Source organism: Penicillium diatomitis (genome assembly GCF_028827545.1).
Source record: "Penicillium diatomitis strain IBT 30728 chromosome Unknown utg000002l_segment0_segment0, whole genome shotgun sequence".
In the NCBI taxonomy this organism is placed as follows: domain Eukaryota; kingdom Fungi; phylum Ascomycota; class Eurotiomycetes; order Eurotiales; family Aspergillaceae; genus Penicillium; species Penicillium diatomitis.
The window spans coordinates 2,744,295-2,758,018 of NW_026623174.1; the positions used below are offsets into that span (position 1 = coordinate 2,744,295).

Genomic DNA, 13,724 nt, shown 5'->3' on the forward strand with positions numbered 1-13,724 from the left:
TGTCGGGCCCAGGCTGTATGCCAGACACGCTGGCTATGACAGTACTGGTCAGTCCGAGCTCGGCTCTAGGGTGAACAAAGGCCATAATTCTCGTTGCTCTGTCCATCTCATCCATGAAGTATGTGTCGAAAGTCTCCAGGAATCTTGCGTGATCCACTCACGAGAACACAAGATCGATGGAGAAGTATATTACAGGTTGACCCAAGGAGAAATGCAGCAACGAACTGGCTACGATGGGGAACATCCTACGTCAGGATTGAGGGCCGTCATCGCAACCTACACTAGCGTCATATGACGTTAATTTGGAGCATTTCCATGAGAGAGCTTTGGAGCGGTTGAGACTGCAGTAAAACAGCCTCACGATAACTGGATGCAAGTTGAGCATTTCGCCTCTTCGCATGAGGCCGGTTTCTCCATGTTGCAGGAGTTTCTGCCTTGCTGTCGTGGAGCCCTTGCTTGCAAAGATGCATGAGAGGTTCTGAAATTCTGATCATACACTGTACCTTTCGGTACTTGGACTTGGTCTGAAATGTATCCTGATCAGTGAATGGTCACACGACCTGGATGCCATGGAAGGGGGAGACTCGGAGCGAGGTTATTCTGAACGTGATCATGGTTCTTTTTGTCTCGATACCATTCAATTGAGCGTGAGCATCATATCATCTCCTTATTTCGGCTGTCTGTCACAGAGTCTGTATACATTATGTATCCACAGAGGAAGTAGCAGCTCGATGGATGACGAGCGCCTCGGGCTCTATCGCAGTCTGCAAACATGTCCACCGACGATAGTCTTTAATATCTTTCTCTTCATACCCGACTGCTGCTCTCGAACACTTAAAACCGACGACCAGGGTGGCGATGGATGAAGAGTACCTACCTATTGCTTAAAAGAACTTGGAAGAAATTGATATTTCCGCAATTGTCCTGTGATCAAAACTCGGCAATCAATAGAACAATCCAAGTTTGTTTCCGAGTCGCGATTGATCCTTCGTCGGTGAAGAGGATGACTTTGGATCACCACCAGCTTCTGCGGTTAAACAACGCAAGGTTAACCCAACGAATCCACGCAACTTGTCATGCCCCTGCGCCAAGGGCACATACTTGACGAGTCATTTCACCACAACCGTACCACAGTCATTGTTTGCCGATCCCTCTCCAACAGTCCGAGGCAGTCACTGCACCAAGGTCAACATGCAGAGCGTGCCAATGTGCAAGAACGAGCCGAAAAAAAAAAACATAAGCCTCGCAAAGAAACCATCCGCGCCCTCGCTCAATCCTTACCTCGACCAACTCGAACAGTCGCAATCCCGCGCGGTTGCACCGCCCACTCCGCAAAGCAGCAAGGTGTATCCGATATCCACTCCGCGTACTGACCTAGGTAGTAGTACTAGGCAGCCGTCAACCTTGACAGGGGGCCGCGAACAAAAGAAGAAGTAACTAAGCCGTGAAGGCTTGGATTGACTAGATTGCAGGTATATGGGTGAGACTTGGCGGATTGATCTAATTATATACGGCGTCAACTTCCTTATCGAGTTGTTGTAGTGCTGGCAGCCTGGGTGGTCCTCTGGTAGTAGACAGTTCGCTTTGTTACAGTGTGTTTTTGCCTTTCATTTTGTTCAAATGCGTAAGATTGAACATTTGACTCCAGTACCAAAATAGACATGGAGAGAGATGCCAAGTTGCCCTCCTGAAGTATGTTCTTGTGTGCAGACATGGGTGAGCCAGAGCTGAAGATTCCCGTCTCCCCGTCTCGAGGCTGCCGCATTGAATAAGTGTTATGGTGGCACCCGCTGCAATAGTGAACGAGTCGACCTTTGATGAATTGTCATGCTTGGGTAGTAGATCACTAGGACTAGGTACGTAGATAGTAGGTACATAGGTAGTAGGTGGCTCTGTAGATTGCCTCAAGTGACCGCTAAATGACTGAATTTCCGACACAAGTGAACACAGCTCAAGCGTTGAGCAACGCAGCCACAATAAAAACACAGTATACTTTGCTTTTGCACAAGAACTCTGAAAAGCAGCCGTCAGACAGATGTGAAGGTACCTGAAATCTCGTTCCAAGTCAAACATTCTCCTCCCAGACTCCCAGACTCGCCCTTCCACTGTGACTAGTCAGGTATGATCGTGACTTTGATGATCGAACCGTTTTCCCACATGTCAAACCTACAGTACACCAGCTTGTCCATGACTCCATTCTGAAACAACGGGCCCCAGATTCCCAGCCCCTTTCCTCCACCCCACCTTCGTCGGTATGTAAGCTCTGCTTAGCTCCCAGCCTCACACAGCTTAGTAGCCTACAGCCTCATCATCTCATGTGCTTGAAATAGACGTGGCTGGGCGTGAATGGACAGCCTAGGCATCTCGTCAGTTTCATTGCTATGCACGACTATACGACTATACGGTAGTTGCTCATAACCAGTATAATCAGGATAATCCAATGAACTCATTAGATACAATGGATAGTGATACTGTCACCGTCCACTATTTCGAAGCGCACGGGGCGGCGCCGGTGATTCGCATCAGTCACAAGCGCTAAGGCCCCCATGTCTTCAACGGTGATCCGAGACTGCACTCCCACGCCCTCATACGAGACATGGGCTGGTGCTAGTGCTACTGTGCTACTAGTTACGGAGATGATTGTTGAGGGACCCTTGAACGGCCGTAACGACGTGAGAGCGCTAACCAAGTAAATGGACTATAATGGGAACCTCGAGTTCGTATTATCCTCTACTGTTTGATGGCTGGGGTTCACAGCGCTAGGCTGGGTCCATCACTATGTTCTATTGGACATGGTTTCAGATGAAATGCCTATATTCAGTGATTCACCGTGTTGCCGTAGTCAAATTGGTGAGTCTGGAAGAGAATCATGACTACTACAGTACCTATCTCGTATGTACTACAAGGTGCGGTAAAGGGAGATTTCATCTCGTATTCATTGGATACACTATAATTGTCTGTGTACATCAGACACGAGCCTTACCACCGTGGATTGGATTCCAAGTCATGCCTCGCTTAGCCACCGTACAACGTTTCCGTGGTGGTTGAGTGCTTCTCGAGCAGCCGGGCTGGACGAGCCGCTTAGATAAGAACCAACGGTGGAGCATTGAAGGAGGTCCTGCGAGTCTGCGACAGCACGTTTCACTTTACAAGTGCACTACTTTGACTCTGTACAGTCTGTCCTCTGTAGAGATCCGTATTGACATCGAGGAGTCAAGTGAAAGTGGAAGGACGCAAGGTCATCCCTTGTACGGGCTGGTCAGCGACCATCAGTTGTCACCCAGCGTCAGACGGCTCAGAGGACTTAGCCGACACGAATACGCAGAGGAGGGGATACGCGGCAACACAATTGGACACTTCAAAATTGCGTTCTGTACCTGGGACTGGGACTAGTGTAGCAATGAAGCGTTGGGCCCAAGCGCACCGACCAGGTCGAACAATTGTACCAAAGGAAGGCCGGACGAACGAAGATGTCGCGATTCGCGGATCTCCCCCCCCCCCAGGAAGTGTCCCCCCCTGAATGAAAAGGGTTCCACACCTTCACATTCCAGTCCGATTTCTTAAGGGGGGGGTCAGCCCGGCCAAGGCAAGCCCTGGTCAACGCCAGTCGGCACGAAGAAAAGACTGCCGTGTGAGTGTGAATGGAGGAGCTCCAGAGTCCAGAGTGTGAGACGTCAAAACAATAGGACTGCCCATCCTCATTTCCCCGGGTCTTGCTCTGGTAGCCGAACCCCCAGTTCAGGCAGCTAGCGTCGAAGAAGAAAAGCTCGCAGTGGCCTTGCGCTGGAAAAAAAAAGGGCCGGACGGACTGTCGATCCTGGGATCTTCAACATATCGTGCTGCACGACCTCCGTGATTATGCGGCGTTTTTTCTTGGACTTTTTGATCGGGTTGAAAACTTTTTGATGCACTCGCCGTGAGCCTTGGTTCGGGTACCCAGAAGGCTGACACTAGAGGATCATATCTGATCCCGATCCATCTTGGTCGGCAACCGGCCGTGCCGACGGGATCTTTTCCTGTGTAATGGGAGGTATGTATTCAAGATTTAAAAGGATTTGGAGCCATCAAATCTCGTACTGGACAGGCGACAGTGTAGGGAGAGTCCTACTGGACAGGAATCCGCAGCGTCTGACTCAATGATCAAATCCGACTTTCACCATTCAACAGAATCCCTCGAATAGCCGTAGATCCAGTCACACTCGAAGTCTTCAGTCATGACACGAAAAGGTTCCCTTGCGTCTGGACTCCCTGGCAACGAGATTCAATCTTGACTGCATCACTGCAGTACTGTATGAATTGCATGGTGTCTTGTGTACTGTGTAGCAGATCCATCCAAACACATATCATGCCAAGCTTACTACAAAAGTGTTTTCAGGATTCTAATTACTCACACCTCAAAATGGATCACATGTGATGTGCTGAACATGGGCTCTCGGAGACGATAGAACGATTAGACATCCGAATAGTGTGGATATGATCATATTTTTTTTGTTTTAATTTTTTTTTTTTTTTTCCACCTTCCCGCAAGCTGAAAGAGACGCGGCCGAGAAGAATCCACGGGACGGGTGAAAATCAGGTACCATCAATGATCGACTCCCATTGAGTCACGGTGGATATTTGTACTACGGAACAATGGAACACTAGTGATGAAAACTTTTTTGCACTTGTGTTCGTAATACGATACACGCATCGTCCAAAACAAGAGGTCGCGAGTCAATCCGTCCTTGGCACTTGGCAGTACAAAAGGTTGCTGTGGAATACGTTGTGAAAGCTAAATGTCTGGGATTCAGAGTGAATATGGATGATGAGGTAGATGACTGGTGAGTCGCTAAATGACTCTCCATATGACATCTGTGTAATCTCGTAATGGGTACTCTCTCTTATGACTAACTATAACGAGCGCTCCATGAGCCCATCTTCCTGGATGGAGGGCCTACATGTAGTAAGTAGTAAGTACCTGTCACAATGGCAGGCCAGCCCTGCCGACCAGATTTGCGGCTTTCTGGTTGGGTATCATCACACTGTGGCTGAGTTGTGCGCTCATCAAACTTGAATAAGAGAGTACCCGGCTTGATGATTACTCGCGGATAATGCCATCTCAGAGTATGCAGACTCTCGTGTGGCGGGACATACAACGCGACATGTCCATGTGCACGGTAGAGTAGTGGTGATTGAGCTATGCAGAAGTCGGAAGTCAATCACTATTCTCATTCGAGATCACAACAATGTACAGTTGTACACTGGTAGTCTGATACTGTAGGAGATCGATTCTTCATCGCTTCACGATAGTTTCACCGGGCGGATGGGTCCCAACGATGGGTAAAAAGAGTGGATCGGGTCCCATCCATTACTCCGTTGCTGGCACCCAAGCATTGCCCCGAAATCAACCTCGGATAAGAAAAAATCTGCAATGAAGATTCAGCGCAGTGCGCTCATCTCGGTATTGTTGACACGACCCCTTGAAAAGGACCAACGGGAGAACCATGGCGCGCAAGGTAAATCTCTTCTCATGTCCGGGTAAGTCTAGCGCGCAGGATCTCGGCCTTGGAGGTCAACCTTTACGGTACACGTCCTGGTCTCGAACTCCTCGGGCTGCTTGGACTTTCCGATAGCTGAAGCGGCTTACTTGACTGGGCAGCTGATTTGTGAATTAGGTGAGCCATGGACATGAATTGTGAGCTCGCTGGATTGTGGCTGATGATCGTGGAGAGGCATAAGGACCACTGCTGATAGGATGAGCACGGCACTTCTCAAAGTTCATAGCGATCCGTATTTGATCATGTACAAGTATCCATTTTGAAGGTTATGCGCATGATGGATGTTGTGCAGTAGATTTTGTGCACGAGTCAGCTCGGTGATCGCGCGTGCTGCTCTGCCCGATCGGCCTCCGTCCAGTCCGTTCCGTCGCATCCGCCCGGGCAGAGATCGACCCGGATGCCTATGATGGAGTCGAGGCTATGAAGCCCTGAAGGGAACACATGTGTGGATATATGACAGTGAAGATAAGTTTAAGACGGCTTTTCGGTTCAGTCTTTGTAATCTCGATGGAGACTCCGAGACAGAGAGTGCAGCAGTGTAGAATACAGATCATTCTTGTAGAGAATAAATCAATCAGAGTGTGATCATCAAGCATGCGTAGTCGGACTCTCACTAGAGTATAGACTAACTGATAAAGCATAGTAGTGACTCGTGAGTGCCCTTCTGGATCTGCATGATGATGTGATCTACACAAGTCACATCAAGTCACGGGGAACGTGAACGCACCCGCACCACGAGGTCAGCTTCCAGATGTGGTAATGGGAAGGAATTGGACAAACCAACGATCCTGTAGGGTACTATTGTCCATTGATACTCTTCCTGTTGGAGGGATATTGCTCAAGCAAACCTTGTCTAGTTATATCCAGCTTGATTCTATAGAGATAGAGACCACCTTAAGTCTTACAACCACAATTCGATTACAGCACTGGTCCTGAGTCCTGAGTCCTGACAAGCTATGCTGTCATAGAGTCGGTCCTCGGTAGTGGTCGGCTGTAGCAGGCTAGCTGCAGCAGCTGCTGCAGTAGCAGCTCACAGCCACAAAATCCTCGATGGAGCACAGTAGTGGTGTACAACAGTAGTACAACAGTACATGCTTTGACATCGTCAGAGCGCAGCGGCCAGAGATCGATACCTGAACGATGGATCGCAGTCATGGCGAGGTCACATCGGACAGCGACTAAGCCTCTTTTGTCTCGATTCCACGACCTGCACATCGTCATTCTGGCACAGTTTGTCCCCCCAGCAGGTCGTCAGGTACTCGGGTCGCCCAAGCTGAACGGTCGTAGCGTAGCGCCTTCGGGCAGACCTCGTGGATATGGCATCCCTTCATCATGAATCATTGCATCATGATGGCATGATCCGATTATGATGACCGGCTGGGCTGAAACGACTGAGAATTCGCCCCCAGACTGGAAAGTGTTCCCCTGTGACGCCATGGACTTGGCCTCGAAGGGGTCCCGGAACGCTGGGAACCCCGGCAATACCAATCTGACCGTCAGCTCCCCGATGAACTCACGATGAGCTGCCGCGCCAGGACCGTCTGGAGTTCCAGTATTCCCGTGTTCCAATACAGCGGATACGACTGGTACGATGGTACGATGGTACGATACGCCTCGGCGCCAATCCGTGCCACTGCCCGGCGTCCCGCGCTTCCCAAATTGAGCCCATCAGACAATAATCGAATAATCCCACGCAAAGTCCAGTTAGTCCAATTTGGGTCGATCGAAAAAGAGACCGTGACTGACTACGAGCCCACCGCCCACCGCCCACCCAGAGAACTCGTCCGAGAGTCCCACTCGCACTCCGCCAACTGCATCGTCGGCCCCGTCGGAATAATTACGGCTGACGCTCTCCCTCGCTCTCTCGACCTTCTTCACTTCGACTTTTCGCTGCCACCACTCCCTTCCTCCGTTGCCAAACCCCTTACCCTTCGTCGGTGCTGGTCGATCTCATCACAGCAGTCCAACTGTCCTCCTCCTCCTCCTCACCCCCCCCCCCGTTCTTCTGCATCGCCGGGCTCCGTCTCTAGCTGCACTCGCCAGCCGCCTTGCGTCCGCTCAGTCGACCCTAGGATCCTTCGCTTACGAGCGTCTGTCGCTGTTCTGAAAATATTGCTCATCCATGCTCATCCGCTTGACACCTTGACGTGCACCTCTGCCCCTCGCCTGTCGGAGTCGTATCCTCTCCGGTCGACTCCCTATACTATACCTCTGGCTCCGCGCATCGCGTCCTCTCTGATCAAGGTGCTCTTATCTCTCCTGCGGTCATCCCCCGTTTTGACCTGAGCGCGAGTGATCACTTTGGCAAGAACAACAAACCCCCACACCCTTGACCACGGTCTCCCCGCGGAGATCCTCGCTCGCACCCGACATGTCGACCTTTCCCTCGTGGAAAGACCGCTCGCAGAATCAGTTTGGCAAGCTCCAGATTCAGGTGCCATGGAAATCCTTTCAGATGCTCGTGCCTCATCGCATGCGACGCAAGATTCGCTCCAAATTGCGCAGTCGTCTCTCACCCACCTCCTCCATCTCCACCCTGCAGACCTCCTTTTCACCAGTCGACACGCTGCGATCGTTGCAATCGCATCGATGGACATTGTATGACTTTCAATACTTGCTCCTGCTCATTCTCGGCTTCTTCTCTTTGACCATTATCCAATCTCCCGGTCCACTGGCAAAGACGGCGATTGCGACTCTGCTACTCTGTTCCCTTTTGCTGCCCATCACTAGGCAATTTTTCCTGCCCTTTCTGCCCGTCGCTGGATGGCTCATCTTCTTCTACGCTTGCCAGTAAGTCAGCATTCCGTCGATTTCGTTCTCCCATCTCCAGCGCCTCTGCAAAATTGCCGGTTCGGTGCCGCCTTGGTCAACAATTCGGGCACCCCTTGGATGGCTTGATTCGCCTCTTTCATGACGGAAGAGGCGGTCGGGACACTTTTCCGGGGTTCTGGACAACCTCGGACGGTGCACGAGGCGGATAACAGAAAGTGTCTACGGGGGCCTCGCAATGCGTGCAAATTTACTAACACCTGCTTATCATAGATTCGTTCCCAGCGATTGGCGCCCGGCGATCTGGGTACGAGTGCTGCCTGCGTTGGAGAACATTCTCTACGGAGCCAACATCAGCAACATTCTGTCTGCCCATCAGAATGTCGTGCTGGACGTGCTAGCATGGATTCCTTATGGCCTCTGCCATTATGGAGCACCCTTCGTGGTTTCCATTCTTCTCTTCATCTTTGGCCCCCCCGGAACGACCCCCCTCTTTGCGCGGACTCTGGGATACATCAGTATGTTTGCCGTCACCGTGCAGCTGGTCTTCCCGTGCTCTCCCCCCTGGTATGAGAATCTGTACGGGCTTGCTCCGGCCGATTATTCCATGCAGGGCAACGCGGCTGGCTTGACTCGGATCGACAAGCTTCTTGGAATCGATCTGTACACCTCGGGATTCAAACAGTCTCCGGTCGTCTTCGGCGCCTTCCCCTCGCTTCATGCTGCGGATTCCACCTTGGCCGCGCTGTTCATGAGTCACGTCTTCCCCCGATTGAAGCCCCTGTGGGTCACCTACACTCTGTGGATGTGGTGGGCCACGATGTATCTGTCTCACCACTACGCGGTGGACTTGGTCTGTGGTGGTCTGCTTGCCACCGTGGCTTTCTATTTCGCCAAGACTCGATTCCTTCCGCGTGTCCAGGCCGATAAGACTTTCCGCTGGGATTACGACTATGTCGAGATCGGCGATGCCTCCCCTGAGTTCGGTTATGATCTCGCTAGTCTGGACGGTGATTTCAACGGAGACAGTGATGAGTGGACTGTGGGCTCTTCCTCGTCCGTGAGCTCCGGCAGCCTTAGTCCCGTGGATGATCACTATTCTTGGGAAAGTGAGACTCTAACCTCAAATCACGACCTTGAGGCTGGCCGTTAAGCTTGCTTACGTCTCCGCTTCTCGTTTCTTGCATCGCAATTCCTCGCTTTTTTTTTTCCTCCCTTGAGACACGGCGTTTACACCATGGATGATCAATATCGAGATCATTCCCATTTGCATCAAGCCCTTTCGACACTTTATTACTTTTTAATGATTCTTCATCGCGAGGTCCCACAGCATGGGCTTTCGAATGCCGCTGCGCTGCAACCTCATCTGCCCGGGGGGGTTTTTTCCCTCTTCGGCTGTACATCATTGTTGTCAATCGTTACGACGATGAAGTGTCCTTCCCGTTTATAATCTTAATACCCGCGATCGAGCTCGCTCGCCAGGTCAATCTTCTGCGAGTTCGACCTCGTCTGCCTCTTCGCTGCTGGACACCTTCGCTTGCATAGAGAAATGGCATCCGACTCGACGCTTTTGCTTCGTGGTCCTCCTCGTCGAGCCGGCTGGTCACTTTTGGCAACCCCATTCTCGCACATGTCTTTCGCTACGACTTCTTCTCCCCGATCGAACTGCATCTTTTATCCTTCTTCACAATCGGTCGGGTGTACACACACATTCTTATCATTCGTGTCAATCGCTTACACAAAAGGCGCCTGGAACTTTCGCATATACGGTCAACGGGAACTGGAAAATTAAGGTTTCGGCGCCTGGTTTTTGCACCATCACTCGCTGTGCATTAGAAGTCTGACCCTGAGTTGGACATTGGATTCTCTGGAGCACATAAGCTCCATTCTTTGAACACAATAGAAGGCGGAGCGCACGGTCGTGCCATCTATCTCCGGCACCACCCAAGGCCGGGCATCGATATTATCGCGGTACACGAGTTCTGCCAAAGCTCGATCATCAAGGCGTGCTCAATCTCTCGGCTTGGCCGTGTATGAGGTGGGCGGTCCGAGCGACTCGACTAGGAGAGGGTGGAATGAAACCTTTCGAAAGGACAGTTGCGTCCCGTGAAAAAGGTCTTCCAAAATCCACCCGCTACCTTTTTTTGTCCAGAAATCTGCACCCGCTCCGCCCAATTGCAGTCTTTTCACACTGCCACAAACGAATTAATGTTACGACCCCCTAATGTTGCGTTCCCTTCCCGCCCTTGCTTTTCTCCGGATTTGCGTGTTGGTGGTGATAGCTCTTTTGGCTCTGGTTGACACCTTGCTCGGCTGAGGGTTATCAAACTGAAGAGACCTTTTGCGACCAATGTGGCTTCGGGACTGGGAGCTCGGGCAATGGATATGATTACTTACATCATCCTTACCTCTTAGCATGAACTTATGAAATAATTCTATATCATTACATTAATCATTTTCCTTAATTGAACGATAGTGTAGTGTAGTTCTTTGAGGAGTCAGTCTCGTCAATAGTGTTCATTCGGATGTGAGCAAACGACCCTTTTTACACGTAGCCAGTACCCCCAGCCCTGGATCCCTGTTGTAGGGCTGGATAGAACCCTCGTCCTGACTGGCGCCAGTATGGCCTGCCACCAATGACTCTCCAATAACACGACATTATGTGATCAAGAATGTAACATACAAGGTCTGCGTTGAAACGACCAAATGAGACCGCCGCCCTGTACCCCCAAAACGCCCCTGTACAAGTCATGACAATTATGGATCCTATCTATGAACTTCCAGGTCGGAACTTTATTCGTCATCGAAGATCTGCACTCGGTCTGCATATTCACGAATGTTCGAGTAGTAGGTCTCTTCAATCTCGTCGCCTCGACCTCCGGCCACGCGGAGGATGAGGTCGTTTAGAGAGGACCGGCCGAGGATGTCGACATGGTCACCTATTTGTGTGCGAACAAGAACAATGTGAGCATTATATTTCCAGATAGCAAGTGGAGATGTTCCTTGGGGGCTTTTGAATTTCGACGTACCTGTGTTGGGTCCACCTCGAGGAGAAAAGCGATCTGGTTCGTGAGGCATTTCAAAGACTTTGATTTTCGACCCAGCGGGGTTATATCGTTTGATGCGCCAGCCCTTGGCACACATGTAACCTGTGCTGAGCAGGTTGACCGTCCCGTCGCCTTCGCCCATGACGACGCCGTGGTCGATCTTTTCGTTGATGGTCACGGTCGTGTCAATGCTGACGTTGAGATTCACCAGGGGGTTCAGATCCTCTTGGTAGAAGTAGCTCCGTTCCGTAGGTTTACCAACGCCATAGAAGCAATATATCTTCATGTTTGGCGCAAGTGGGAGACGGGCCTCGAGCGGGTTCAGCCATGTCCGCGGGTCCTTTTCATTCGCCTCCACCTCGCGCTTGGTGTGGGCAACTCCATGCGAGTAGCTACTCAGGACTTGCTCACGGTACCAGTCCTCACTTTGATCGAGCATGTACTGCAGACTCTCCGAGGTGGTGAGGTTGCGCCGAGTCCAAGATGAGTTGGTCTCCCGGAAATTGATCAGGTTACCGAAGCTCATCGCCTGCCCAGGTTGGTCATCGGGGGCCCAGGTGGCGTTGCCCCAGACGGCATCGCCGCCCTTGGGCAACATGCTGGAAATTCCAGGCATTGCCCGGAAGATCTCTGCACGCTCTTCCTTGGACAGGAATTTCTCCAGTCCATAGACCGCGAATGCATTCAGCTGCGCCGTATCTCGCATTTCGCCGGACAGGACGGCCGTCAAGCCTTTGACAGCGCCCAGCATGCACCCACTGACATTAATCCACGAGGCGATATGGCGGTCAACCCAGTCTTTGCCACCTTTGCCATGATCCTCGCTTTCCACCCACTTGAAAAAGTACAGCACGACTTGCGAGCCCATGCTGTGCGAGACCAGAGAGATTTTCTCGCCTCCAGTCTCGACCGCAGTCTCAATGTAGGATCTCAGTCTGCTGAAGTATTTATCACGAACTTCCAGATTCAGATAGGAAAGCCGCCAGTCATAGGCCGCCGTGAAGGCGTTGGTAGGATCATATCCGATGGTCGCCAAATTCTCGAGGATTTTGTTCCAGATCCAATATCCCGTAATAAAGAAGTCCGTCGCATCAAATCCCTGAGCGGCGCGCAGCTTGATGCCGGGTGGGTCAAGACCCGTCTTGCGATCCAGCATGATGTGGTGCTTCCATTCTGCTTTGTCCAGGACCAAAGCACGCATCATCGTCCAACTGCCCCAGAGCCGACGGCGGAAGTACTGGCGTGAGTTCTCCCTCGTTCCCCAGCTTTCGAGCCCTGTTGATATAACGCCCGGAATCATTACGACCGGGTGTTTGGCGCCAATCCCCTGCGACTGAAGATGTAGACCGACGGAAAATGAATCATAGTTGACTGCCTCGCGCTCGCGTTGCTGAATGTCAAAACGATCAGTACTCGACTTGGGGTATTTCCTGAACCAACCCAAAGAAAAGAAAAAGAAGATACGACCGAACGCAGCCACTTGAAGATCAAAAACTATCGACTCACAGAAAAGGCCTTCGCGTCGCGCACGATCCCTTGGGGCATCACATCGATCAGGGACTCCAAATTCAAGTCCATCAGCGATTCCAGGCTAATGACCTCCTGCTGATTTGCGAAGAACAGGGCGACCAAAACACCAAACAGTCCGCCGAGCACAAAGATGAACCCATTGCGACGCTTGCTTCGTGGTCGAATCACAAGCTGCTTGACTTTTGCACCCCCAAACTCTTCGCGTAGCTTATCTTCTTCAGTTTTGAGCCGGTTCAACTTGGGCCTGTGTTGCTCATCGCTCTTATCGCCTGATGCGGCGTCATCCTTGCCCGCGCGACGGCGCAGCATGTTGCGACCGCGAAAGAGAGGCCCGAACTATCACGGAGAGCTTTCACCAGAATCTCCAATGAGCCTGCTATGACGTTGAAGTGGGGAAGGAGGATATTCAGCCGACTCTTTGAGAATTCAACACAGAAGCGACAGTCACAAGACGGGTTGCCTGGAGAAGCAAGAAATTCGTACATGTGTGTGTAGTTGTGTACCTGCACCTCCCTTGGTGCAGGAACGTGGAACCGCGGGCGTCACATGGTAAAATCGGCAGCCCGACTTTGGGTACCTTTTCCTGGCGTCACTTAGACTTCCCACCTTTTCCTTGAAGTTCCGCTTCCGACTTGCACAGCTTCCGACCGCCGTGAGGAACGGACCACTTTGACTGGGGGGGGTTCACACTTCACAGAGACTAGAGTTACTCCGCCAGTTGCTTGCTCCACTCGATCGGAGCGCCCATCTCTTCCGCACAATCCACCCTCGCCGAAGCATCCCACACTTTGACCCAAGGTTGAACAAGCACTGTCACAGGACAACAGCTGGAATTGCCTAC

General features: G+C 51.5%; 4 protein-coding genes across 4 annotated transcripts; 2 read left to right on the forward strand and 2 right to left on the reverse strand.

Annotated features, from left to right (window-relative positions):
- Positions 1–5,410: 5,410 nt before the first annotated feature.
- Positions 5,411–5,616, forward strand: N7539_002039 (uncharacterized protein; the record flags this gene model as incomplete). Its single annotated transcript, XM_056931642.1, is given in 2 exon segments — positions 5,411–5,517; positions 5,535–5,616. The coding sequence occupies 2 exon segments, from the start codon at positions 5,411–5,413 to the stop codon at positions 5,614–5,616; spliced, it is 189 nt and encodes a 62-aa protein (XP_056793673.1).
- Positions 5,617–6,788: 1,172 nt separating this feature from the next.
- Positions 6,789–7,548, reverse strand: N7539_002040 (uncharacterized protein; the record flags this gene model as incomplete). The annotated part of the gene is made up of 3 exons (XM_056931643.1): positions 6,789–7,187; positions 7,284–7,477; positions 7,527–7,548. The coding sequence occupies 3 exons, from the start codon at positions 7,546–7,548 to the stop codon at positions 6,789–6,791; spliced, it is 615 nt and encodes a 204-aa protein (XP_056793674.1).
- Positions 7,549–7,908: 360 nt separating this feature from the next.
- On the forward strand, positions 7,909–9,459 carry N7539_002041 (phosphatase PAP2 family protein; the record flags this gene model as incomplete). Its single annotated transcript, XM_056931644.1, has 2 exons — positions 7,909–8,327; positions 8,580–9,459. 2 exons carry the CDS (start codon positions 7,909–7,911, stop codon positions 9,457–9,459), a joined length of 1,299 nt encoding a protein of 432 aa, XP_056793675.1.
- Positions 9,460–11,099: 1,640 nt separating this feature from the next.
- On the reverse strand, positions 11,100–13,192 carry N7539_002042 (phospholipid:diacylglycerol acyltransferase; the record flags this gene model as incomplete). The annotated part of the gene is made up of 2 exons (XM_056931645.1): positions 11,100–12,743; positions 12,860–13,192. The coding sequence occupies 2 exons, from the start codon at positions 13,190–13,192 to the stop codon at positions 11,100–11,102; spliced, it is 1,977 nt and encodes a 658-aa protein (XP_056793676.1).
- Between the last annotated feature and the right edge of the window lie 532 nt (positions 13,193–13,724).